Source organism: Aristolochia californica, unplaced genomic scaffold, assembly GCF_029961685.1.
Source record: "Aristolochia californica isolate CCGP_79_NKW_82.1479 unplaced genomic scaffold, dmAriCali1.0.hap1 SCAF_4, whole genome shotgun sequence".
NCBI lineage: Eukaryota > Viridiplantae > Streptophyta > Magnoliopsida > Piperales > Aristolochiaceae > Aristolochia > Aristolochia californica.
This window is the reverse complement of record NW_027182103.1, coordinates 2,043,067-2,067,942: the sequence shown is the minus strand read 5'-3', so window position 1 is coordinate 2,067,942 and position 24,876 is coordinate 2,043,067. Positions and strand designations below refer to the sequence as shown.

Below are 24,876 nucleotides of genomic sequence, written 5' to 3'. Positions count from 1 at the left end.
ATTAGGGATTCTCCTTTGCTTGCTTTTATGCAGGGGTAGGTATCTAGTGTTCCTGAAAAGATACTCGTATGGATACCGGTACTGATTGATCCATACGATTCGGATACCGAAAGTTTCAATGCAAAAATCATTATATATCATTTAATTTATTTATTTTTGTATTTTTTGACATTAAGATAGGTTAATACGGCTCAAATACATCTGACCAAAACGTATATTATTTTAAAGCTCTCAATATATAAAACTAAGACACCCACCCCATGTCATGGGGTAATCTTTAAACCCTAACTCTTTTGTTGCGAAGTAATCGGGTAAACGGAGGGTCCATATACCCGCCCCGTAGAAACAGCTCTGCGAGCACAGCGTTCATCCCTTCTGTGAGGTGGACTCCATCCCAGTTCACGTACTCGGACGGCTCAGCGCAGGCTTTCGACGCATCGGGTGCTCCACACGTAGCGAAGGCCTGGAAGTTGTAAGGGCCGCCGCCGGTCCCGCAACAAGTCTTGAATGGCTCCCGGATGCCGTACTTGGCCGGGCTGCTCACGACGGCCCGGTGGGCATTCCAAAAATCCGCATATGAGATGGTGACACTCGGGTGAGATTGGCGGAGTGTCCGTACGCCTGATAAGAGGCGAGCGTTGTGGTCTCGGGCTACTCGGTTCATGCTGGCTACACAGCCGATGGAGTCACGATCGTCCGGCGGAGCCAGGTAGAGGCTCAACGGGAGGCATCCGAGCATGGGCAAGCCTTGAACCACCATCGACTTTGCTCCTCTCTTGATTAAAGCCTGATTGTGATAATAAAAATCATCGAAATTTAATGGCCGATAGAAATTTCGGAACAAATTAATCGACCAAACGAGCGACACTGCTACTTGCCTGTAGAAAAGTGAGGGTGGTGTTAACAGCGAGTCTCTGAACAGTAGAATTCGTCACAGACGACACAGCAGTGTACGCGTAGTCGTTCGCCCCAATCTCACCCACCCAGAACAAAGCATTCTTCATGGCGGAATCGCACTCCACCGACGCCACCTTCCCACATCCTTTCTTCTCCATCAACCCATCGAACCAACCCAGCTCGGTGCTGAGAGACTGGGGGGTGATCGCCAGTGGGACGTTGTTTCTCACAAAAAATTCATGGTCTATCGCCGTCGCTCCGGCGACAGCGAAATTCACCCCGTGAGCGGAGTCGGTGGTGCGGTCGAGGTACGGGGGGAGGAAGGGGAGAGAGAGGGCGTCGGCCAGGAAGTCGACGAGTAGGCGGCCGTCGGAGTAGCGGTTGGTGGGGTGGTGGAAGAAGGTCATCCCGTAAGGGAGGTTGGATACATGGGCATAGCCGCTGGGGCCTGTGTGTGATCTGGTGTTGCCTGTGTCCGTGTAAGAGTCACCAAAAGCGTATATTTTGGAGAACTGACCTGCGTAAAGGGACGAAAATGGAGATGAAGGTGAAGCTGAGAGGAAGAGAAGGGAGAAGGTGGTGACAAGGAGATGGAAAGCTGGGTAATCAAGGGATACCATTTTCGCCCTGTTAGTTCTTCTGAGAAACCAAGTCCAGTGGAGTGGAGTTGCATGAGCTAGTGGAGACTATATAGAGCAATATGTTTGCTTACTGTAGGTAACATGACCGACATATATGTTACGAGAAAAAAGAACAGAAGCAACGGTGACAATGGCAGTACAGTGGAGAGTTATTATCCTTCTGGGGTTCTTGGTAAAGAACCGGACAGAGTAGGAGGTAAAGAATTTATGGCTTTGGAGGTGGAGGTTGGTTGTTGTTGAATGAGAGGATGGGGAATATAAATTCCAGAAGTAAATATGAGAGGTGGAAGAAGAGGTGTTTAAGGTCACTTTCAGTTTCACCAGCTTTCTCGGCTATTTATTGCAGAGTAGAAGTGCTTACAGATGAATTCCAGAAGATGACAAGGAATAGTAGCTCATGTTGATTTGCCGGGTGTCCCTGCCTACAGAGATAGTAAAGTTCCTGACGCACCAAAAAAAAACGGTCATTACATATGATGTAGAAAATGTAATTCATCATGTAAAATGGTAAAGTTTGTGCCAGTTTATAGGATCCTCATTACTCCTTGAACCCGTGAGTGGTGCACCAAAGCCCTACGCTGAAGTTCGTCTCTTTCTTCCTCTCACATTCCTTTCTCCCTTTCGGCCTCCCTCTCCCTTCTCTTTCTCGTTGTCGGCCTCTTTCTCTCTCTCTCCTCCCTCTCCCTCTCAAGATCACACATACAAGGAAGGCTGAGGAAAATAGAGGATAAATTGTACAATAAACTACAATCATTAACGCTGAAAACTGTTTTCGAAGTTGAACTTAAAGTAGTTGTAAATGTTGACTAACCCCCCTTTAGCTCTGAATGCCCAACACACCCATGAAAACACCTACTTCAGCAAGATTGGGAAGAATAACTGCACTTCCAGTACCAGCCTGAAGCAGATCCTCCTTGGTGAAGATGCCTGTGCATACTCCAACTGCTAAAGCTCCTCCAAATTCAGCCGCTCGGATGTCACTAGGCTGCAGTTAAAAAACAAAAAAGATAGAAGTGTTTAAAGGTGTCTCACATATTCTGGGACAGGAACAGCACTTTAGTTCTCAATATTACATGCAAAACAACCATTAGTGTAAATTGTAGTGCAACAGTGGATGCACAATTTCCTTTCCCACTTGCCACATATCACTAATACCAGAAACTGAAAGAAAAGAATAGCGTACAAGATGCCTACAATTGTATGTGTGCCTTGCTAGCTTGGAAGTGTATGGAAGCCTTTGAATTAAACGCAGTAAGTGTCAAAAAGGGAACTAGTTATTGGCAAAGAGGGGTAAATATCATCGACCATTTTGCTCACATTTGACAATAAAAAACCCATCGACTAGCTTGCATTGTGAGGACCATCAAATGCATAGGAGGAACCAACATTCATGTGAATCAGAGGGATACTTGTCAGATAAAAGCAAAACATTTACTGAATCCACAACATCTTAAAAAAATATAAATTAAAAAGTACTGAAAAGCAGGACATACAGATAGGTGATTAGCCCCTGGCTTGAGGGAAAAGTCCATACCGTGTCTCCAACATGCACTCGGAGGTCAAATCCACCAGGAACCAGCTTCTCAGCTCTCTCCGCAGCAATCTTCACAAGTTGACCTCGATCAGAATGATCACTTCCAAAACTGGTAAAAAAGCACCGTTAGTGAGCAAGAACTTCCCTCAAAAGAAAATTTAAGCTCTTCCACAAGTGCTAAAACTCACCCTCCAATATTTGGAACAGTGAAATATTTCCTGATACCCAGTCCCTCCATCTTCATCCAAGCAAACTCTTCCAGGTTACCCGTAACCTAGGATTGAACTTTTACATGAGTTTGAGATATAATGATGTTACATAAGTATGAGATATGATGATGGAACTGTTACATGAGTATGAGATATGAAGAAGGAGCATCAAAGGCACAAGATACAACTGCTAAGCTACCGAGATGAAGCAGACCATGATCAATATTCGTTAGTGTTTATGGACAATGACAATGTAATGATATTTGGATCGAAACCTCCATGAGCTCAAAGATGCAATTTTCAAGGATAAAAAAATCATGATAACTACTTTAAAATAGGTAATTTTGGAGCAAAGGAAAGTTTCAGGTGAATTTGAAAGACAATGGAACTGATGGCACATGCATTATTCAAACGGCAATGTAAACAAAGCTCTAGGAGTATCAGACAGGTCTGGACATGGGAGTCATATCACTCGACCACTCTATTTTTGGCTCTATACAATGATACCTTCTAAATATGAAGGTGGCAAACAGGTAAAACCGTTTTATGTTTTCCCTTTAATAAAATTTGCACATTTTCCAACAAAAAAGAAAAAGAAAAACCATTTTATGTTTGGTTAGTATGATGTTCAACATGCTTTTCGTTACAAAGGCATACATCAAGCAAATTCTTTACTCAGTTTATAGAATTGAAAACCTCGACCTATCAAAGTTCCATAGTTAAGTTACAGCATAAAGCTGCAGAAGGGAGGATATTCCATACATACCAACCCTACAACAACATTTTTCTTAGAAGACAACGCATCAAGGAGGGCATTCACCCCTGGAAGCACCTCCAGGCCCTCTGCAATGTCTTTGGCATGTTCTCTAGCATAATTAATCATCCTTGACTTAAGTTCTGGTAATTTCTCAGTAGCCACCTACCAAAAGTAGAGATAATAAACAGATAGTAAGAAGCAAACAAAGACAGTCTTTCTCAGACTGGATTGTCAGTATCATATTTCTTTATTGATTATAAGCTCAAATGTCTGAACAATAGCAACAGTAACTGATCAACCATTTCCATAAGATGAGAAATAGTACTGTAATGAAAAAATTGATATTAATCTGCATCTTTAGCATGTACTACAACTTAATTGATTCATCCTGATGATGGAATAGCCAATTTACTAATTTTGTATCGATAAAGTGGAGAGCAGCCTCAGGAATGCTATGTCATTTTTAACTTTTTACTTTCAACAGTCTCAAATAGATTTTGATTAAATTTAGTGAAGTTTCATAAATTTCCAAGAATATTTCTGAAGATTTTCTCATAAAATTTAGGAAAAGTTTCATTTATGAAGTTTCAAATAGATTTTGATTACAATTTAGTAAAGTTTCCTAAAAGTTTCATAAATGTTTCAATGATGTTTCTGAAGAGTTTTTTCTGAAGAATTACTCATAAAGTTTTTGAAAAGTTTCATTTCAGTTTCTGAAACAAGTTTACAGGGAGAAAAAACCCCATAAAGAGTTCCGGTAACTATGGTTGACTCATTTAAAGTTAAAGTAAAGCTCAAACTGGAAGACAGTGAGCATCAGGTTACAAAATATATAAAAGAGCAGCAAACTCATTGACATAATATTGCTGAAGTGAATACAACTTCATGAGGGAAAGCTGGTCTATCACCACAAATACACAAGATGTATGTGGTACAAATGCATTAGAACATTCACACAGGCATGTTGCCCCTACAGTTTTTACTAGAACAATATAGAACATGTTTCAAGCTCTCAAATCTCTGACAAGCATTATGTTTGGCTTACTTAATAACAAAAGTGACATGAGCGTCTAATGAGTCATTCATATAAAACAGAGCAAAGCTTGACATACAAAAACATAAGTGCATTGAGGCAATTCTTTCTTCTTTAAGGGAATGAAAGAGCCACATTCTGGTCACTCCAAGATATCAAAATGAAAATGTCGAACAGATATCAGAAGTTCAATTACAGAAGATACCAACATTGGCAGGTACACCATAGTGTACTAGAGTATTCACTATTACTGCTGGATCTGTTTGCCCATGATGCTGCAGATGAACAAAAAATGGTGACAATAAGACTGTAATTCTCATTTCACATAGTATAACAGAAACAAGTCTCCATAATTTCCACTTCAAAATGGAAAAAGAATATTAGACATACCAATTTGTACTTTGTTTTTCTAAGATGAAAGCTATTAATTTTTACAACTCACCATTTTATTTTAATTTTTTAACACAGCAAAAAGGAGATCAGACTAAAAGGAATTAAAAAAATACAACAGAGAGAAATAAACAGAAGGGAGCAGCAAATACATATTTAAGAGTCTAATCAAGTGAAAGAGAGTTCCTAACAACAACTTGTAGGAAAATGCCACCCTTAACCAAGGAACAAACTAGTTGGTTAGCATTATGGAAGATACATGCCCAAGATAGGACACTATTACTACATAGGTCTTGTTCAAGAGAGGACAATGTTACTACAAAAATCTTCATTTGTCAAATGCACATGCTCAATTAGTTAGATATAGTTCAGCAAATTGCAACATTTTTGAATCAAATGAGCAAATTAGGGATGGCAAATGCCAACGCAAATCAAACCAAATGTTGAGTGCAAATAAAGAACGCCAAAAACGAATCAATCTACAGTATATAAGCCCGCCCAACAAAAGCAGCAAACGAAAAAAAGAAAAAGAAAAAGAAAAGAAAAGCTTGCCAATCTTAATCATGGCTTGAAACCAACCTCAGGTTTGACATTGTGATAATTCAAGCTTGAGTGGAACTGCTTAAAATCAAGCTTAAGAACAGGATGAAGTCAGATGAGCTTGAATTTTTCCCAGGTGAAATAGACAAGAATAGACCTGGGGCTTGATTACAAATGCTAGACCTGGGGCTTGATTACAAATGCAAGAGGATTTGGTAACTTTAGTTATATATTCCATGCATAAAAGCAATACACCTTTCATGCTTAATGAGAAGAAATGCACTGCACAGCTAAATTCTTGAAGTGTCTTTCAACGGAGCTTATCCGTTATAGAAGAAGTGATCTGAACTACGACACGGCAATTTAAGGCGGTTGATATGGTTCCGTGGTCGAGAAGAGATTTAGAAAGAAGGGAAAGGGAAGTTCTGCGACATGCAAACCGTAATTGAAAATTCGTTACGAGAGGAAGAAGGGGTCACCTGGATGGCATCGATTGTGCCATCGATGCCGAAGACGTGGTGAAACGCATCCGAGAAGGCCCGGCGGTGGAGACGGTTGGAACTGGGACCAACGCTCTGGATCAGGGTTCCGTCGACGTCGAGGTCACCAACACCTTCTTCTCCCCTCCTTTACCTCCTTCCATCTGTCTACTCCCTCCGACTGACAAATTGAAGACTTAGCTGAACGATCGTTTGTAAGTATAGCCTAGAATCTACAGTCTAAACACAACCATACTCGTACGGGTGTCGAGGAAACAGTCATGAATCAATATGGTCTTGGAAGTATCAATGTAGAATCATACAAAATCGTATCAGAAGACTGGGGTGAACCAGATTTGAGAGTTCCTTCAGTTTCGACGAGTACATCTGGGCTTTTTAAGGAAAATTAATTCAGAAAAAAAAATAATGAAAATGCTCTGAATACCACTTCAGTTTCATATCTAAATTCGTTCTTTTTTATTTTTTCTGTGATCCTCTTTTATGGAATTATTTTTCCTTCTTTTAAAAACTATTTTTATTATATATATATAATACTATTATGAATTCATTCCCTCTTGAGAAGCTATTTCGATCGATCAACACTTTTTAATCTAAAATAGTAACTTATAATGTGCAATTAAATAATAAGGGCTGTCCCTCACCTGTTCCTGAGTCTCCGATCGGATCTCAGAATTGTCTAATAAATATACAGATCTGTTTTAAGAGGCTATGTTATGCGAGGTGAAGATCTTCATAGGTTTAAGAGCATTTTGTGTCGGCGATCAGTCACAATTTCACAGGGCCGACAGCTTCTGGGGCCTCATTTGTCGTTGCATCTCTCCCCCACTTCACTCTTCTTCACTCAAAACGACCGATAAGAACAAGGGGCATTAGCAAATTTCCACATCCCGAAACATGGGAGCCTCCGGAAATGGTACGTTTTTCTTTTCTCCAGACTATCTTGATCTGTTCGTTTTACCCTTCTTTTTTCCTATTTTGTTATCTGTTTTGCTTGTGCGGCTGTGCTCACTGTCCCCCGGTGTTGCAATTGAACTATTAAGAGTCGGTTTTTCTTTAGCTTTAGCTCGGATTTATTATGGATCAGAGCCCTGAACTGGTTGTCCTTGTTTACGCTTTTAGAAATGCTCCCAGGATCGTTTCTCTCGGATAAAACTGCTAAGATCTTCGTCGCCGGCCACCGTGGGCTTGTTGGATCTGCCGTCGTTCGCAATCTTCAATCCCTTGGTTTTGAAAACCTTGTTCTTCGATCTCATAAGGAGTTGGATCTCACGCGTCAATCTGACGTTGAGAATTTCTTCAATCAGGAACGCCCAAAATACGTGATCCTTTCTGCAGCTAAGGTTGGAGGCATTCACGCAAATAATACCTATCCTGCAGACTTCATCTCCATCAACCTCCAGATCCAGACCAATGTCATCGAGGCTGCCTACCGATGTGGGTCTGTCCAAAAGCTTCTCTTCCTTGGCTCCTCCTGCATTTACCCCAAATTTGCGCCTCAACCCATCACTGAAGACGCTCTCCTCACTGCCCCTTTGGAGCCAACAAACGAGTGGTATGCTGTTGCTAAGATTGCTGGCATCAAAATGTGTCAAGCTTACAGGTTACAGTACAATTGGGATGCCATATCTGCGATGCCTACTAACCTCTACGGCCCTAATGACAATTTTCATCCGGAGAATTCCCATGTTCTGCCTGCCTTGATGAGAAGGTTTCATGAAGCTAAGCTTGCAAATGCAAAGGAGGTGGTGGTGTGGGGTACTGGAAGCCCACTGCGTGAATTCTTGCATGTTGATGATTTAGCAGATGCTGTGGTTTTTATGATGGACAACTACAGTGGGTTGAGCCACTTAAATGTGGGAAGTGGGAAGGAGGTGACCATTAAAGACCTGGCGGAGCTTGTGAAGGAGGTCGTGGGTTTTGAGGGAGAGCTTGTATGGGACAAAACAAAGCCAGATGGGACTCCAAGGAAGCTCATGGATAGTTCAAAGTTGGCTGGTATTGGATGGACACCTAAAATTCCACTAAGAGATGGACTTGTGGAGACTTACAAGTGGTACTTGGAGCATTTGTCATGAGGTCCGTTGGTGTTTGATTCATCCATTTCCCTATTTATGCACTTGTTCTTTCATACCTCTATGTTACTGATTAGGTATTTCTGCTTATTAGTGTATGAAGCATTCGTAGTGTACTTTGAGATACTGTTATAGGATGTACTTTGGGATGAGGGATCAAATTCAATAAATGACTTTCTTATGGATATTTGGATGATATGAGACTACAGCATGATTTCTCCTTCCCTGCCACTATGCAGATGCTCTTCTTAAGTAAAACTTGATCAGATCAGCTTGAATCATCAATTGTAGCAAACTTTGCCTGAAACTTTTTAATTTGGCTATGATAACATAGAACTGTTCCTCAAAAACAGATAAAAAATCACAGAACTAGACTCTCAACTGCTTCCATGCCTCCATGGCTGCTACTTGTTTGCTACAATGTTTGCTCCAAAAAGCTCTATATATGTGACTTGAACCTTTGGCTCAACGAGCACATGTCGGTTTATAGTGTGAGGTCCTCGGTTCTAGTTTCACCAGGGGGAAGGGTGTTGTGTGTGTTGTCCACATTCAAAATAAAAAAGGGCTCTATATGTCCTTTATTCCATCCATCCTTGATACTACAAAATCAGTTTATAGGTTCTCTCCTGTGAGGTCCATCATATGCTCTTTAGGCAAATCTTTCTAAAGGTAAATGCAGATTCCTGTGTTTGTGATACCTTCAATGAGAAATAATGTCTATACAGTTTCTCAGTTCCTTATGAACATTTGTGATCAGCTTTCGTCTTTACGCAGACTGGCCATAGTGTGGCTGCTGTAGTGGTAGCCCCAACAATTTGAAAGTAATCTTTAACTATCTTGAAGTCCACCATAAAGACTTCTGCTGTTTACCTCTCTCATTGCAGAGATCTTTACTAACAACTTGCACAAGGGAAGAGAAGTGGCAATCTGAAAGTTGCAGTTTGAGTTTATTGAGGAAAATGAAAGGTCATTTCGACTACTGACTGGTTTGTGACTGGTTTTTTTTACTTCTCCTACCTAGAAACCTCGAATTTTTCGGGAAGAAGTTTCCGAAGAGATTCCTAGGCAGGCCATAATGCTTCCTAGAAATTTTTATGTCACAACAGATTTCCAGCTTTGCCTGGAAAAGGGCACCAAAGTGTTTCAATAGCAAAAGCCTTGACGGTCCGTTACTCTTATTACATGGCATAGAAAAACGCGAATCCTTCCAAGCATGGAAAAAGAAAGTTGATTTTGCACCAAGCCATCGATATCTTCTTCACGTAAAAGATATGTATTGTTTCAGTTGGGCGGGTGTAGCAGTCTTAACACATTCACATATCAGTTTCAGTTGGGCAGGTGTAGTAGTCTAACATATTCACCCAGAGCAAAACGAAAAGAAAACAACAGCAGTGTTTTAGATCTTTAGACCAGTCTCCCATCTGCAACTTCCCTGCAAGGATCTCAATCCAGTGTCAACCCTTCCTTCTTCCGGTTAGTGCACTGGATAAAAACAAAGACACGAGAAATGAATAAACAAGTGAAGTACAGAAAAGAAACTGGAAAATAAGCCCAGAAACACTATAAACTACTTTCATTGAAGACATACTTTCAGCAAATCTTGAGATGAATGCTACAAGGGATGCAGTTTTCCATCTTAGATATTAGATGATTGAGGAGGGTCTGCGGGCTTCAGCAAAGGTGTTATTACTGTTGTCCTCTCCTCGTCTTCAAGGTGGGTGTTCTCACTTTTGGATCGGTATAAAACATAGTGCTGGATGATGAAGAGAAGGTCAAAGAACACTACTTCCTGTAAAACACATAAAAAAGGTTTTCCATGAAATGAGTAAATCTTCAAAAAAATGCACCAAAAGTGATGAACATTTGATTCTTTTTCTGCTCTTGATTAAATAAGAAGTGGTATGTACCAAGGAAAGCAGGGTCTTGCCTATGTTACCATAGAAGTTCACAAATGTGGCTGCAGCAAGCAACGGCTTGGTTAAATAAAGATGATAGTAAGATAAGCCAAAAAACACTCTTAAAACATTTGTGTGCTTAGAGAATGACTAACACTGGTCTACTGACTGTACACCCATCTGGGCGAAGTTTGTCAAGCCTCCAAGTAAATCCAGCAAGATGTTGCCAATGCTCCATCCTTCAGTGCTTTTCCGTCCAAAATTCATGCAGGCCTACCATAAAAAAGGTATCTAAGGCTACCAGATGGGCTAAAAAGCATGTGTGTCAAATGTATTAACTACAAGGAAACATAAATCAGCTAATTTTACAGATGCACTGATGTTAAATCTTTGATAAATGACTGAGAGATAAAAAAAAAAAAAAAAGAGCCTCTTCTGACACATTAATGGTTTAAAAATTTCTTCAGGCCTCCCATAGCAACTCCAGTGAAGGAATCAGGTAGATTGGAAATATAAGCTCATTGAAGTCTTCCAACAGGTAGATTGTGAGGAAAGGAATCAAAGACCAAAGGCAATCATGGTATCTGGCACATCATTTGTCAAGGTCTTATAGATCTACCCACAAATTAGCTTACAGATACTTGAAATGACCACATCACCTCCAGTTGTACCTCTTCAACATTACAGTTGAAAGAGCAAAACAGGTTTTTCTATGAGAAGAACGAAACATCTCGAGACCATAGTTAAGTACATCAAATGGCCATAGTTAAGTACTCGATAGCTGAAGAAAGCTTTAAGGGTCAATTTCGAAAAATGGTACATAGATGGATAGAAATTCCCTTTTTTTTCATTATTGCAACAGGTTTCTACCTGTTTATCCCTGATCCTAGGAAAGCTTGAACTCAAGACCTCCTTAAAGAGAATCTTCCATCAGACCATTTAGCCACAGCCCAAGTTTTTGGTTATGAATCAGTTGACTGAAGCATAAGGTATCAAATTTGCAGTACAAATTTCTACACATGAAGGATCCAACACTATCAGAATTAGTTTGCTTGCCATAATAAGCTACTCTAGACAGTGGGAAATTGAGGACAAAGGAAAAAGTTAAACTTCAAATTGTCAAAATACTAGTATGTCTTCACATGGAAGGACTCTAACATACCTGTATGAAAGTCTGATATAAATTAAAGCAAAATCCTAACTAAATTCTCATATTTAAAGCTTCTTCTTCTTCCTTGTTTGGGAATACATGATTTCCATACAGTTTAAAAAAAATAGCCCAAGCAAATGTGAAGTAACTCAAACCTGGGGGATGTACTTGATCGCAGTCATGACAACTTGGATCGTGCTGCAACAAAATAGGAAGAAAAAATAACTATATATCCAGATATGATAAGAATTAACATCATAACTAATTAGAAACAACTTTAGTCTCCAAATTCTATCTATTTAATAACCCTCTCTTGCAAGAAGCTTTTTGTTCAATAAAAAAAGGAACGAAAAGGAAACTGTGATGGTGTTTTTAATTACTTGAAAATCAGAGACGAATACTAAGGCGACTTACTTGAACACAGAGATGAGCCAAAGCCAACTGTGGTGTGGCACTGCTATGATTATGCAGACTATAACAGAAACCCATACAATAGCTGAGATCGCAGTGCAAGTTTTTGAAACCTTTTGATTTCCTCTCTGTCCACATATAAGTAAATATGTGAAAATTCATTTTTCAAGGTTCAGCAAACAACGAAGTAATCAAAGTTTGAAAATAAAGGGCAGACAGAAGTGGATAGGACTCACGTCATAGATGAGAACTTGAAATAAGGTAAATGATGTCAACAAAACAGCATGAATTGAAAAGGCAACATCATTGGCTGCTACTGGAATCATCTGTCAGGAAACAAAAGCAACTCAAGATGGAATAACAAATAAGAGTTGCATAACAAAAAAATTTACAGCTAGAAATGGTAGCAAGCTCTAGTTCAGAAGCTCAGAAAGGCACAAATGATTACTTATCTTACCATCGTTGCCTCAAATAAAATAAAGATTAACAGAAACCAGAGGTCCAAACCGAGAAAAAAGAAGAAGATCCGGAATAAATTAAATAAAAAGATAAAGAAAAGGAAATCCCACCTCGTCATGTCCGTACTTCTCTCTGTACTGCTTCTGTATAACGGGACTGAAGAACAGGGCGGCGTTGTAGATGAGGTAGGACGAGTGCTTGGTTATGTTAAGAACCAGAAAATCGAAATGCAACCCAACAACGCTGCTCATAAACAAAGCCCACAAAACCAAAATCTTCGATCAAAATCCAAAAACAGAAATGAAATCAAGATTCAAAACGAAAAAAATGATCCGCTGACCTTTTTCTTCTGTAGTTGAGGATGACTTGGGGGTAGAAACTGAATGACCACGAGAAGAAAGCAACCCAACCCAGAACCTGGTACGCGATTTCCAGAGGAAGAGAGTGCCATGAAGCCATTGTTTCTCTCCTCGACTCCTCGTTTCCGACGGAGATACAGAGAGTGAGCAAGAAAAAACGATCATCTGTTTCGTGACTTTTTATCACGGCTGCGGGTAATAAACTACTAAACTACCCTTTGCATGATTTCTTCTATGAGAAATATGAGTGTGAAAAGGACAACGCGTTCGGACGGTGAACAGAAGTGGATTCACAAAATAACAGAAAAGTGGAGGGCATTTGTGGAATAAGAACCCAGGAAATTGGGAGGAAAGAATCTGGATGGGATCTTCGGCAAGTTCATTGGCATAGGATCTGTTTGTTATTCCACACCAGGGGGTTTGCCCACGGCCCCGCTTCACGCGTCACGCTTCACGAAGAGAACTTGATGACATTACGGAGCTCTGGTATTAGCCATTAACACAAGCTTAGCTGCATATCTTCCCTTAAACATCTATGGAAACTTCTTCTCTTATATCTAAAAGCAATTTAAATCGCCCAAGTTCTGCACATAAGGATGCTCATGGCTTCAATTGATTCCTGAAGTCTTTTGAAGTCTTACAATATACTTTCCACATAAGCATTGTCACAGATATCTTATTGACAGTAAATTATAAAAAAAAAAAAAATGTTCGCCAACTATCTGAAAAGAACCTCCGGGGAAGTGCTCTTTAATAGAGGAAACATAAACATAAACTAAACTGATATAACAACAAGCTTTCTTTAGATACCAATACAGTCCCAGAAAATAGTACAGAAATGACATAAATCAATCTCATGAACCAGTCTGCAGACGTGCCCATTCATCCAGTTAATCCAAATCCACCTGATCACCTATAGTTGAACATCACCGGTACAAACTGAAAAAGTTTATGCAGCATACTACTACTACTCGATGAATACAGAGGCATATACAGAAATGGTGAACAGACTGAACATTTTGCTTTTCACCTTTTAAAGATCCATAGGCTTGTGAAAGTTACATCAATCTGATGAGCAATTCTAAGCTAACTATTCATAGCGTTTGGCAGCTGAGAGGGAAAAGAGAGCCTCACTGTAGCAAATATCTGGGATGGTTCAGCCATGGCTCCGTTTCCATAATCACCACAAGCCAATTTCTTTGTTATGGGTGGAATAAGGGATATACCAAGTTCACTGATAGACAGAAGATGGCGTTCTGTAAAAGGGTTCTTCCACATAAAGGTGTTCATGGCAGGAGCCACAAAGAGTCGTTTATTATAGTCCCATGCCCTAACAATGCAGGATAGCAGATTGTCACATAATCCTCCCGCTATCTAAACAAGACCAGCACAAATCCCATGAGCACGATTCAAAAGCAGATATGGAAACTGAAGCTCTATAATCTTCTGGAAAAATTATGAGAAACAGAATGATAGAGCACCCTCATTATGAAAGTATTGAAGATAAGAACATACCCATTCGGATGTCCCAAACACATCCATGACAATCCAAATACTTCTCCAATAGAAAGACTAAATATTACCTATTTCCTCAATAAAATCAAATATGATTCAACTATTGGTCTTTATTCCGATCCAACATCACTCATAATTAGATTCTATACTCTTAAAAGCAACAACTAGTGGAATAGGCTTCCCAATGACTCTTGACTTTTGCTATGGATCTTTTAAATGGAAAGTTCCAACCTCCTTTAACAACACTATGCCACAAGTATCGAATATTCTCCCTAAATTAAGCAACCTTTTTGAAATGCTATACTGATATGGAAGATTCATTCTCAATACACAAAAATTATAAATTGATAAATCCCAGAAGGCACCAAGAATAACATCCAGAGTCCTTAGAACATAATCATACCTTTGCAAGTGTATTTGCTGACAATGGGGCAATTACCATAATGTCTGCCCACTTGCGAAGCTCAATGTGAAGTACCTCATCTCCTATTCTCTTCCAGCTAGACCACTCATCCTCATCTGTATATAGTGTCACTTCCCTAGGGAGTGAAGATTTGTCAATGAAATGTAAAGAAGACTTAGTGGCAACCGCTTTCACTTCTCCCCATTCAGAAAAACTATGGCAAAGAACTGCAAATTTAATAGCAGCAACACTTCCACTAGCAGCCAAAAGAATTCGTGGTCTCCTAGAACTCATATTTTCCTCCATATGTTCCCCTTGCAAAGTCGGTTCTACATAGGCAATCTCATAATAAAAAGTACCAGCAAATTCCTGGCCACATAAAATACACAGCAAAGATATGAAGGGTACTCTTTAAAAAGGCTTAAAGATATGAAGGTCTTTACAGCACATGTTGCATAAGTTGATCAAGTTCATCAAAGAGCGGCAGTAATCCACCATACCCACAATATACCATCCAAAATCAAAAGCTTTACTAATCAAGCACATAGCAAGAGCACAGTTTAAAAGGAGATGGGCAAAGGGAAAAGTTTATCTGCTAAATGGCCTAATCTTGTCCCACAAATCCTCAGCAATCCAAAAAAGGCCACATTCATTCAGGTAACCATAATATCCAGCTAGAACATTTTTCCTGTATTCTGAAACAAGATAAAACCACATTGCCTAGGTCAAACAAGAATCTGACACAAACTAGCTGAAATGAGCTGATGCGTTGAATTTAACATGAAACCAAGAAAAAAGCAAATAGAACTAACTAACTTGATTTTCACGAATATAGTACTAACATATAAAAAAGTTACACGTATATAATTCTGCTAGACCTTCCCCTAGTGACACTTAGACAAATGAAAGATTCAATTGCCACAAGTAGGGGTGGCTTCGAACCGAGCCAGCTCGTTAACGGGCAAGTCGCGGGACAGGGAGGGGGGGGAATGCCCCTCCCGTCCGCCTCTGTCGCCGTCTACAGCTCCTCGTCGGCCGCTACACCCTCTCTGATTTCTTCGCCTCCTATGTTTCCATCGCCGACGACAGGTGCTTGTCGGCACCGCTCCCCATCGTCTCGATGGAAAACCGGAGAAATAGTTAGAGTTTCCTAAATTGGGAGAAATAATCGCCGACGACAGGTGATTGCTAACGTACACCATTAATTATCATAACGTGTGCCGTTAGCGATCGTATCGTGCGCCATCTATTTCGAAACTGCTAACGTGCGCCAAAACCCTTAAATGAGAGAGAGAGCTCTCCCGACGGCTGCAGTCCCTACGGCTGGCGACCGGACCACCCCCGTCGACCACTGCCACTCAGGCAAGGCTATGACGAGCCTTTCCGACGACGACAGAGGGCTCGGCGATGCTGTGACAAGAAGAAATGGAGGAAATGTCTCTCCACAACGAGGAAGAAAAAATCACAGACGGTCGGATCCGTCCTGCCAACGCTCCGGCGACCTTTCTGAGGCTCCGACGGAGGAATACAAAGCTCGCTAGATAACGGTCTCTTGCCGGAAGAAACGAAATAGTATTTTCCACTTAAGCTACGAAAAATGCAGAGCTACCGTCGAGAAAGTCATCCGGAAATCAGGTCTGGTGATCCGTATCTCCTCAACCGACAGACCAAAGTTTTCATTCATCTGTGTCCCAGTGGAAGTGATTCACAATTTCAGGCTTCAGTTCTAGAGAGCTACCTCGGAAACTGAAAAATCCCGTGAGCTCTGGTCACGGGACTCGATATTCCTCTTCTCGGTGACTGCATTCTGTGGTCGCCGGGAATGTAGGATCACCCACAAAAACCTCCATTTTAGCCAAGCTATTTATACTTGAGGCACCAAACTCGGGTTTTGGCTGGAATGAGCTAGCCGATGCCCTCCAGAGCCTCTCCCCAACGCTAACCACAACAGAAGAGTCAATCCGCCCCGGTGATGCCAGAGTAAGATTTCCACCTCTCTTCCCAGCAACCCAGCGCCACCAAAACACCCTCCCAACATCCCCTCTTACTCATATCAGCACACCCCCTCGTTCCCGAAAATTTCTGATTTGCCCCAAAGCCATACACCAGTCCCCCCTACTCCCACAGAATTACCCGAAATCATTCAAATCCCACCAAACCTTCTCCATGATGGGCGCAGAATTTTGACTCGCTCCATTCTCGTCCAAACGTCCCCCGAAGTCATAAAATCCAGCATTTTTCAATGGCTGATTGATGCACTTCACCTCCCTTACACTCCTAGAATCTCCTATCTCAGTCCCCAAACTTGGCTTGTTCATTTCGGAACCCAGCAAGAGTCTTCTGCGGCTTTTGCCATCATACCCCACACCAGCTCTGGCATCATCGGGGTCTCAGAGTGGCTCCCCTCGGCACCATCTAGCCAGTACGGTCAATGGGTCACAATTACAGGGCTTCCTACTGAGCTATGGCAGAACAGTCTTTTCGAGAGTCGTATCCGAGTTTGGCACTATCATTGCTTTGGACCCACTCACGGAGCACTGGCACCGTCTGGATGAGGCCCGGATCCTCATCAACCCTCTTCACCCATGTGAAGGGTAATATTTCAGATGTGTTATGGTGGATAATGAGCGATATTGGATCCGTATCAGCATCGCTGCAATGGATGACTTTAGAGATGTGGTCCCCAAAAGCACAATCAAACCTCGGGAAATCACACAGCCAACCTGGACAAGATATTGGAATCCCCCCCCCCCCCCCCCCTCCCTCTAGCTCACCCCCGAGAAATCCCCACCTTGAAAACTACCTCTCCGATGCAGAGTCCGGAAGCAGTGAGCACACTCGTGCCCACAGGCAAAACAATTTCCCCCCTCCCATTGTAACCTACCAACGCCGAGCTAGAGGGCAGCAGAGACAACTTCTATAGGGAGGACCCAGTGCCACCATTCGATACCTCTGCAACCCAGAGGCGGGAGATTTCATCATTCCAGAGCGGGGTGAACGAGCTCAAGTGCTTGTGGCAGCTCTTCAGTCAGATCAATGCAAATACGACCAAGAAACCTAGGCCTAGATAGTGGAACTTGCCAAGGTAATGGGCACCGTCTTCGCGGAGCCTCTTCCGGGAGATAACCACCCATCTGAGAAGTCAAAAAAGATGATAAATGATCAATGATTGTTCTCTCTTGGAATGTTCGTGGAATTGGGTCCTTGCGTCGTCGTGCCTCCATCGGGGACCTCCTTGCCTCTACCAAGGCAAATGTTGTTGTTCTCCAAGAAACCAAGGTGGCTTCTCTATCCCTTGGATACATCCGTGAGTTGTGGCACCTAAAGGAGCCAGGCTGGGCTTCAGTGGATGCAGTGGGATCGTCATACGGTATTCTATTGATGTGGGACACCAGTACTACTGAGGTGCTTGACCATTGCACTGGCTCTTACTCCCTTGGCATCAAGCTGCGAGACAAAGGTTCGGAGAACATTTGGTGCCTAGTTGGTGTCTATGGCCCTACCAGACACCACGAGCACCACCTTTTTTGGGAGGATCTATCGAGGATTTGTCAGAAGTGGCCTATTCCTTTGATGCTTGTGGGTGACTTCAATGTCACTCGCTTCTGCCACGAGAAATCCCCGTCGTCCCGGAGAATCACTACCTCCATGAGGCTATTTGCTGATTTTATTGGCAGCTGGGACCTGGACAAGATTGCCCTATCTAGGAAGACCTTCACTTGGTCAAATGGCAGGCTCAAAGTTGGACCGATTCTTAGCCAACAATGATTGGCTTCAGCTCTACAGTAACGTCTCCGGCAAAGTGCTCAATTGAGTCGTCTCTGATCATTGGCCGATTATGATTGATACCCAATTTTGGTAGTTGGGGCCCTCCCCTTTCAGATTCAACAATAATTGGATGGCGAACCCCTCTTTTGATCTATCTCTCCAATCCTTTTGGGAGAATATGTCCGTTGCAGGACCGAGAGGGTGGGACTTCCCAATCAAGCTTAAGATGCTAAAACCGCTATTGAGGTATTGAGCTTCTGAAAAGAAGGCCTCTTCCTCAACTGCGAGAACCGATGCCCTTGCTCAGATAACCATTCTCGACTCGGAGGAGGAAGTCAGAGGTCTCTCTTCTCTGGAAGTCTCTCAGAGGTATGCCCTTCAAGGGCAATTGCAGTCCTTCGCCCACAGCGAGTTAGTGCAGTGGAAGCAACGTGCAAGATTCAAATGGCTCTCCGACGGGGATGCTAATACAAAATTCTTCTATGCAGTCGCCTCTGCACGAAGAAGGGCCAACCGCATTGTCACGCTTAGCATCAACGGTGAGACCACCTCGGATCGAGCCATTATTTCTGACTCACTGGTGAATTTTTTTGCAGATTTATACCCCGATCACCAGCCATTTCGGCCCTTCTTCCAATGGGTTAACCTTCAGGTTATTCCATCAGTTGCAGTTAGTCTCATTGAGCGCCCCTTCTCTACGTGGGAAATTGAAATTGCAGCCCTTGGTTTTCCTTTGGATCGTGCTCCCGGCCTGGATGGATTCAATGGAAAATTTTATCGTCGTTGTTGGCCCTTCATCAAAGAAGACATTTCCAGCATGGCCCGCTCCTTTTATCAGCATGTCATCAGATACAGGAGTATCAGAGCCTCTTTCATCGCCCTCATCCCTAAAAAAGATGGGGCAAAGCTCCCATTCGACTTCCGACCGATCAGTCTCACTACCAATGCATATAAAGTGATTGAGAGCCTCCTTACTAGTCATCTCAGGGCAATCCTCCCTATTGCCATTCACCATGGCCAAAGTGCTTTTATTAAGGGAAGAAACATTCTTGATTCAGCCATGGCATGTCATGAACTTAGTCATCACTTCAAGGTCCAAAAGCTCCCCAGATTCATCCTCAAGATTGACTTCGAAAAGGCATTTGACAGAGTTAACTGGAAGTTTCTGGACACCCTTCTGGGGAAGATGGGATTCGGAGAAAAATGGCGCTTCTGGATTCAAAGCTGCATCTCTTCTGCAAGCTACTCTATCCTTCTCAATGGCACAATTTGTGGGTATTTTATGGGAACTAGGGGAATCAGACAGGGAGACCCCCTCTCCCCCCTGCTCTTCAACGTGGTGGCAGAATACCTATCCTCCTTGATCTACTCGGCCAAGAACATGGGATGGCTCCTAATCCTACCCACGACTGATTGCACAACATTTGACATTCCGATTCTCCAGTTTGCAGATGATACTATTTGCTTCGGGGTTTGTACTATGGATCATATCAGAAAATTGCGTGTCGTGCTGGGATTATTTGAATTCGCTTCTGGTCAGAATATAAACTGGGGAAAAACCACTCTCCTTGGCTATCATATTGATCCAGATGAGCTTTGGAATATGGCGGACTATCTGGGATGCTCTGTGGGAAATATGCCAGCTACGTATCTTGGGCTCCACTTTTTGATTCTCGGCCTTCGGTGTCACTATGGTCCCCCCTCATTTAGAAATTTGAAAAGAGGCTAGCCACTTGGAGGTGTAAACTCTTATCAACAGCGGGGCGTCTCACTCTCCTCAAGTCTTGTCTGGCAGGGCTTCCAAATTATTTGTTATCATTCATGTACTGTCCGGCCTCCATTTGCTCCAAAATTGATGCCATCCGTCGACGATTTCTGTGGAGGGGTTCAAAAGATACCTTCAGATACCATCTGGTCAGTTGGAAGGATATTTGCATGCCCCATGATAGGGGAGGATTGGGCATCCAACCTACAAAAGAAATGAACACAACTCTTATGCTCAAATGGATTTGGAATTTCAACAACAAGTACAACAATTTATGGAAGAATATGGTGAAATTCTACCTTCAGTTTTCGGGTGCATGGTGGAGAGAGGGTGGGGCTGCTCGCCTCCTATCCCTGATATGGAAATCAGTTTTCAAGCTCCTTCCAGTATTTAGAGATGCTACCGCATTTCACACAGGCAACAGAAGGACCCTTCTCTTCTGGTCGGACGAATGGTGTGGTCCCCCAATCTCTCTCAGAGGACTTTCCGGGGCTGTATAGGGTGGCAAACAACCTTTCTTGTTCTGTGGCTAATTCATGGAGTGATCACTCATGGAGTCTTCTGTTTCGTCGGGGATTAAATGATGAGGAATCATTGGCTTTTTGTTCTCTCCTTACTAAACTCAGCAGTACTATTATTCGGGATCACTCAGCTGATAAGCTGATTTGGAAGCCCAGTAATAATGGCCAATTCACTGTCACTTCGGCTTATTCTCATATCAGAAAGCAAGACTATAGTCCTCATGAGTACAAGGCAAATCTGGCTTGGAAACTCTTAGCGCTAAGCAAAATCAAGTTCTTCGTGTGGTCAGCCATCAGAGAGCAGATTCTTACTTCGGATAACCTCTATAGAAGAGGTTTCACTGCCCCCGATCTTTGTTGTCCCCTTTGCGGTGAGTGTGAAGAGACAGTCCAGCATGTCCTTTTACACTGTCGATTTTCGTGACAAGTTTGGATGAAGATATTTCAGAAAATCGGGCTCCAACTAGAGCTACATCAGGACCTCTTCGGCACCTTTGAGATGGTTCGAGGGATTTTCCATCCTCGGCTGGGCAAGTTAATTCTTTCGGCCTGTCTTGTGCATGTTCCATGGTGTTGGCTCGAGCAGAACAACCGGAGATTCAATTCCAAAGCTAGTACCCCAGACAACACAACTTCTCGTGTCATCGGCCTCATCTCGAGTTGGCTTCATACAAAGAAGGATTTTGCCACTCTATCAAGGGTTTCCCTTTCGGGAAAATTGAAATTTGATCACTCACATGTCTGGCCCTAGCAGAGTTCCTAGAATGGCTATCTGGGATCCTCCCCCTTGTGACTGCATAGAAGCTGAATTTTGATGGTAGTGCTATTAGATGTCCTGGTCCAGCAAGAGTTGGTGGTATATTCAGAAGTCACAATGGAGACCCCATTATTTCTTATGCTGGTCCGGTGGGCATTGCAGATTTTAATACTGCCGAAGTTAGTGCTCTGTTGTTCGGCCTCCAAATCTTCAGGGATCGTCTCCATGGCAAGTTAATCATTGAAGGAGACTAGAGGACGGTTATTAGTTGGTGTTCCAAAGACAGCCTCCCCCCTTGGCGCCACTGGTCCATCACTGACAGTATTGCTAACATTGTATCTTCTATCATTATAATTGGAATCTCATTCCAAGATCAGCCAACTCTTTGGCTAATAAATTGGCAAAATTCGGAACTTCCCAGCAATCTCTTATTGTATGGGAAGGGTTCCCTCCTTTGTAATTTGCTCTTTTAAGTTTTTGTCTTAATAAAAATCAGCATCATTTAAAAAAAAAAAAAAAAACCAAAGAAGGACATTCATGAGAGGTTCATCAAGACATCACAAGCGACGAATCAAAGTATAAAATGACATAGTACAATAAGTGCATGAAAATTTCAAGGCGATATCCCCTAAAAATGTTTCAAAAATAACATGCACATTGACGAATCCATAAAAATCTCCTCTTATGCTTCCAAAGATTTCAGTAAAATAAGTAATTAAGATCTGTTAAGATGGTGACAAAGGTACACAAACAGCATCTACCAGCATATCACAAATTCACCCCAACAGAATCAGTACATAGCATAGCAATAGGAACAGGTGAGTCTTTTGGAACCCAACTAATCAAAAGCAACACACATATACATGAGCAGAAAAATGGGATGGAATACAACTAATGAAGTGGATAGGAGTTTCCCATAATAAGTTGTTATTTGTGGGACTGCATTCCTAGCCAAGGAATCAGCAAGGTGTGCTCATCCATGAGAATCATCTTAACTACAGTCTAATGAGGAAGCCTTTTTGTCAAGTAATGATTCATTCCATCCATTTCCTCTGTCCCAAAGTACAAGCTTTACCCTCTCCCCAAATGATTGCAGCAGAACTCAGTCTGCTTTCTATCAAGTTGCATCTTCTATCGTTGAGTTTGTTGTAGGTTTCTCGACTAGTATAGAGTCATCAAGGTCCTCGTTAATTTTTCCTCCATTTATGAGCCTCTCTTCAGTACCCCAGCCACCACAGAGGATAAATACAAAAGTGTTCCCCGTCACTTACCGCATTGTGGGACATTTTTTGGGAGGCAGTGGTGTTCTCTACCGTGACACATCTAAATTTACATCTAATTTTCCACTTCAACAGCCACGACACCGGTTTACACAGACCAAGCACCGAGACAGTACAAAAAAACTTCACATAAAAAGAACAACCATACAAATGTAGAAAAGGTTACCCACGTTCAGAACAAACAGAACAATTATAAAAGAAAAAAACTGAAAAACGAATTAAAACAGCAACAACCACCAAGCAACAGAATCTCCAGATTCATGCAGCACGAAAACAACAATATTAACAAATTCTCAGAAACAATCTTTCTATAACTAACAAGAAAAGTTGAGACAAAACTGAAAAGCACAATACTAGAAGCAGAAAACAGAGAATAGCAAGCAGCAGCAGCCAGGAACATGGAGAAAATGAGAATAAAAGGGGGAAAATAGGGATCTGGTGAGGAAACAGAAAGAAACGAGAATAGAGATAAAAATGGTACACTATGACAGAGTCGAAGAGGATGACGGGGTACCTATGTCGGTGACAAAGAAGACGGTAAATTCTCCGAGCAGTCAAGGTTAAGTGTGTTAGTAACACCGAAGTTTGCAGAGGCGAACGTCGATGGAGAGACTGATCGTGATCGTCCAAGGTAACGAATCGGGTCGGAACTCGGAAGTACTCGAACCGCCTAGAAAAAAGCAGTTCCCAAAAATTGTTAATATATGTAACATTGTATATTAATTCTTTAATATATTTAATATTATATATTAACTATTAGGATTTTATACTAATTACTTATTTATTTATATTTCTCTCAAATATATTTTTGATCTTTCCATATACCATATAATCATCAATTAGGGGTGGCATCGAGTCGAGCCGAGCCGAGCCGAGCAGAGCCCGAACCTGCTTATGTTCGAGTCGAGCTTGATTTAAATATTTCGAGCCAAGTTTTGAGTCGAGCCTAAAATTGTCATCGAGCTCGAACCTCAACATATATTTAAAATTTTTCAAATAATATATATCGAATAAAATGTATATAAAATTATGCATACATTTTACATAAAATTGGGCATGACCTCTACATAAAATTGGGCATAACTTATATATATAATATGTGTATAAGATTAGGCATAACCTCTACTTAAAATTGAGCATAATCTATATATATAATACTTATATAAAATTCGGCATGACCTCTACTTAAAATTGGGCATAATCAATATACATAATACCTGCATAAACACTCCATAAAATCCTATTACTATTACAGACTTACTAGAAAATTACAAGAAATATTTTAAATTTTTCTTAGGAAAGTTAAATGGACCTCTTATTGCCTTTTCTAAGGAAATAAATAAAAATTAATAATTAATCTAATATATTATTATACTTATCGATAAATTTTTAATCACATAAAATATCAAACACAAAATTGCTATGAAAATTGCCTCATGCTCAAAGAATTATATCATCAACTGTCAAATGCTTATTCAAAATTTTTCTATATGGTTTTCTAACCCATCTTGGCAAGAAAATCTTACTTGGAAAATTATATGATTTTTTAAAAAGAATTTATAATTAGAAAAATATTTTGAAAAAATATGAGGCACTAATGGTCACTATATTTCTATTAAAAATGTCTTTTTAACATTTATTGAAAAAACCACTAATAATCTCTAGAAACGTATTTCTACTAAAATATCTTTTCAATTTATTTAAGAGCCATGATGAAGGGACAGAGTGTTTTTTTTCCTTGTTTATGATCTCGCACATAGGGGTGGCTTTGAATAAATTATATATAAAATTATGCATACATTTTAAAAAAATATAATGATAGGGGAGGTTCAGGATTGAATTTCAATAATGGATTAAAATACACCAATATTAATATTTGTTACTCCAATTATTGTCTAGTTTGTTTTGTAATTTCTGAATCTGGCCATAATTTATTATGGCCTCCTCCGTGCCCCTAGATAAAAATTTATATTCTGGGAAAAACTAAAAATATTTTTCCTATGATACATATTCCCCAAAA

General features: G+C 41.2%; 5 protein-coding genes across 9 annotated transcripts; 1 reads left to right on the top strand and 4 right to left on the bottom strand.

Moving 5' to 3' along the window:
- Nucleotides 1-185: 185 nt before the first annotated feature.
- LOC137961890 (GDSL esterase/lipase At3g48460) lies at nucleotides 186-1,517 on the bottom strand. Its single transcript, XM_068808505.1, has 2 exons — nucleotides 879-1,517; nucleotides 186-787 (listed from the first exon to the last, which is right to left on the bottom strand). The coding sequence occupies exons 1-2, from the start codon at nucleotides 1,515-1,517 to the stop codon at nucleotides 278-280; spliced, it is 1,149 nt and encodes a 382-aa protein (XP_068664606.1). The 3' UTR covers nucleotides 186-277.
- Nucleotides 1,518-2,160: 643 nt separating this feature from the next.
- Nucleotides 2,161-6,944, bottom strand: LOC137961892 (uncharacterized). Of its 3 annotated transcripts, XM_068808507.1 has the most exons (7): nucleotides 6,481-6,944; nucleotides 5,277-5,346; nucleotides 4,048-4,200; nucleotides 3,261-3,346; nucleotides 3,073-3,181; nucleotides 2,350-2,523; nucleotides 2,161-2,249 (listed from the first exon to the last, which is right to left on the bottom strand). In XM_068808507.1, exons 2-6 carry the CDS (start codon nucleotides 5,295-5,297, stop codon nucleotides 2,356-2,358), a joined length of 537 nt encoding a protein of 178 aa, XP_068664608.1. In that variant the 5' UTR covers nucleotides 5,298-5,346; nucleotides 6,481-6,944; the 3' UTR covers nucleotides 2,161-2,249; nucleotides 2,350-2,355. The 3 variants fall into 3 exon arrangements, with proteins under 3 accessions (XP_068664608.1, XP_068664609.1, XP_068664610.1); XM_068808508.1 differs by lacking the exon at nucleotides 2,161-2,249 and having other exon boundaries at nucleotides 2,354-2,523; nucleotides 5,281-5,346; nucleotides 6,481-6,940; XM_068808509.1 differs by lacking the exons at nucleotides 2,161-2,249; nucleotides 5,277-5,346 and having other exon boundaries at nucleotides 2,354-2,523; nucleotides 6,481-6,942.
- A 125-nt stretch (nucleotides 6,945-7,069) lies between these two features.
- Nucleotides 7,070-8,760, top strand: LOC137961891 (putative GDP-L-fucose synthase 2). Its single transcript, XM_068808506.1, has 2 exons — nucleotides 7,070-7,414; nucleotides 7,621-8,760. Exons 1-2 carry the CDS (start codon nucleotides 7,396-7,398, stop codon nucleotides 8,574-8,576), a joined length of 975 nt encoding a protein of 324 aa, XP_068664607.1. The 5' UTR covers nucleotides 7,070-7,395; the 3' UTR covers nucleotides 8,577-8,760.
- Nucleotides 8,761-9,800: 1,040 nt separating this feature from the next.
- Nucleotides 9,801-13,052, bottom strand: LOC137962536 (cystinosin homolog). The gene is made up of 9 exons (XM_068809448.1): nucleotides 12,829-13,052; nucleotides 12,599-12,731; nucleotides 12,266-12,355; nucleotides 12,033-12,157; nucleotides 11,774-11,816; nucleotides 10,624-10,741; nucleotides 10,481-10,530; nucleotides 10,162-10,362; nucleotides 9,801-10,055 (listed from the first exon to the last, which is right to left on the bottom strand). Exons 1-8 carry the CDS (start codon nucleotides 12,945-12,947, stop codon nucleotides 10,210-10,212), a joined length of 831 nt encoding a protein of 276 aa, XP_068665549.1. The 5' UTR covers nucleotides 12,948-13,052; the 3' UTR covers nucleotides 9,801-10,055; nucleotides 10,162-10,209.
- A 489-nt stretch (nucleotides 13,053-13,541) lies between these two features.
- On the bottom strand, nucleotides 13,542-23,508 carry LOC137962642 (phosphopantothenoylcysteine decarboxylase-like). Of its 3 annotated transcripts, none has more exons than XM_068809640.1 (3): nucleotides 23,371-23,508; nucleotides 14,766-15,460; nucleotides 13,542-14,221 (listed from the first exon to the last, which is right to left on the bottom strand). In XM_068809640.1, exons 2-3 carry the CDS (start codon nucleotides 15,069-15,071, stop codon nucleotides 13,934-13,936), a joined length of 594 nt encoding a protein of 197 aa, XP_068665741.1. In that variant the 5' UTR covers nucleotides 15,072-15,460; nucleotides 23,371-23,508; the 3' UTR covers nucleotides 13,542-13,933. The 3 variants fall into 3 exon arrangements, with proteins under 3 accessions (XP_068665741.1, XP_068665740.1, XP_068665742.1); XM_068809639.1 differs by having other exon boundaries at nucleotides 14,766-15,134; XM_068809641.1 differs by lacking the exon at nucleotides 23,371-23,508 and adding an exon at nucleotides 23,196-23,246 and having other exon boundaries at nucleotides 14,766-15,134.
- Between the last annotated feature and the right edge of the window lie 1,368 nt (nucleotides 23,509-24,876).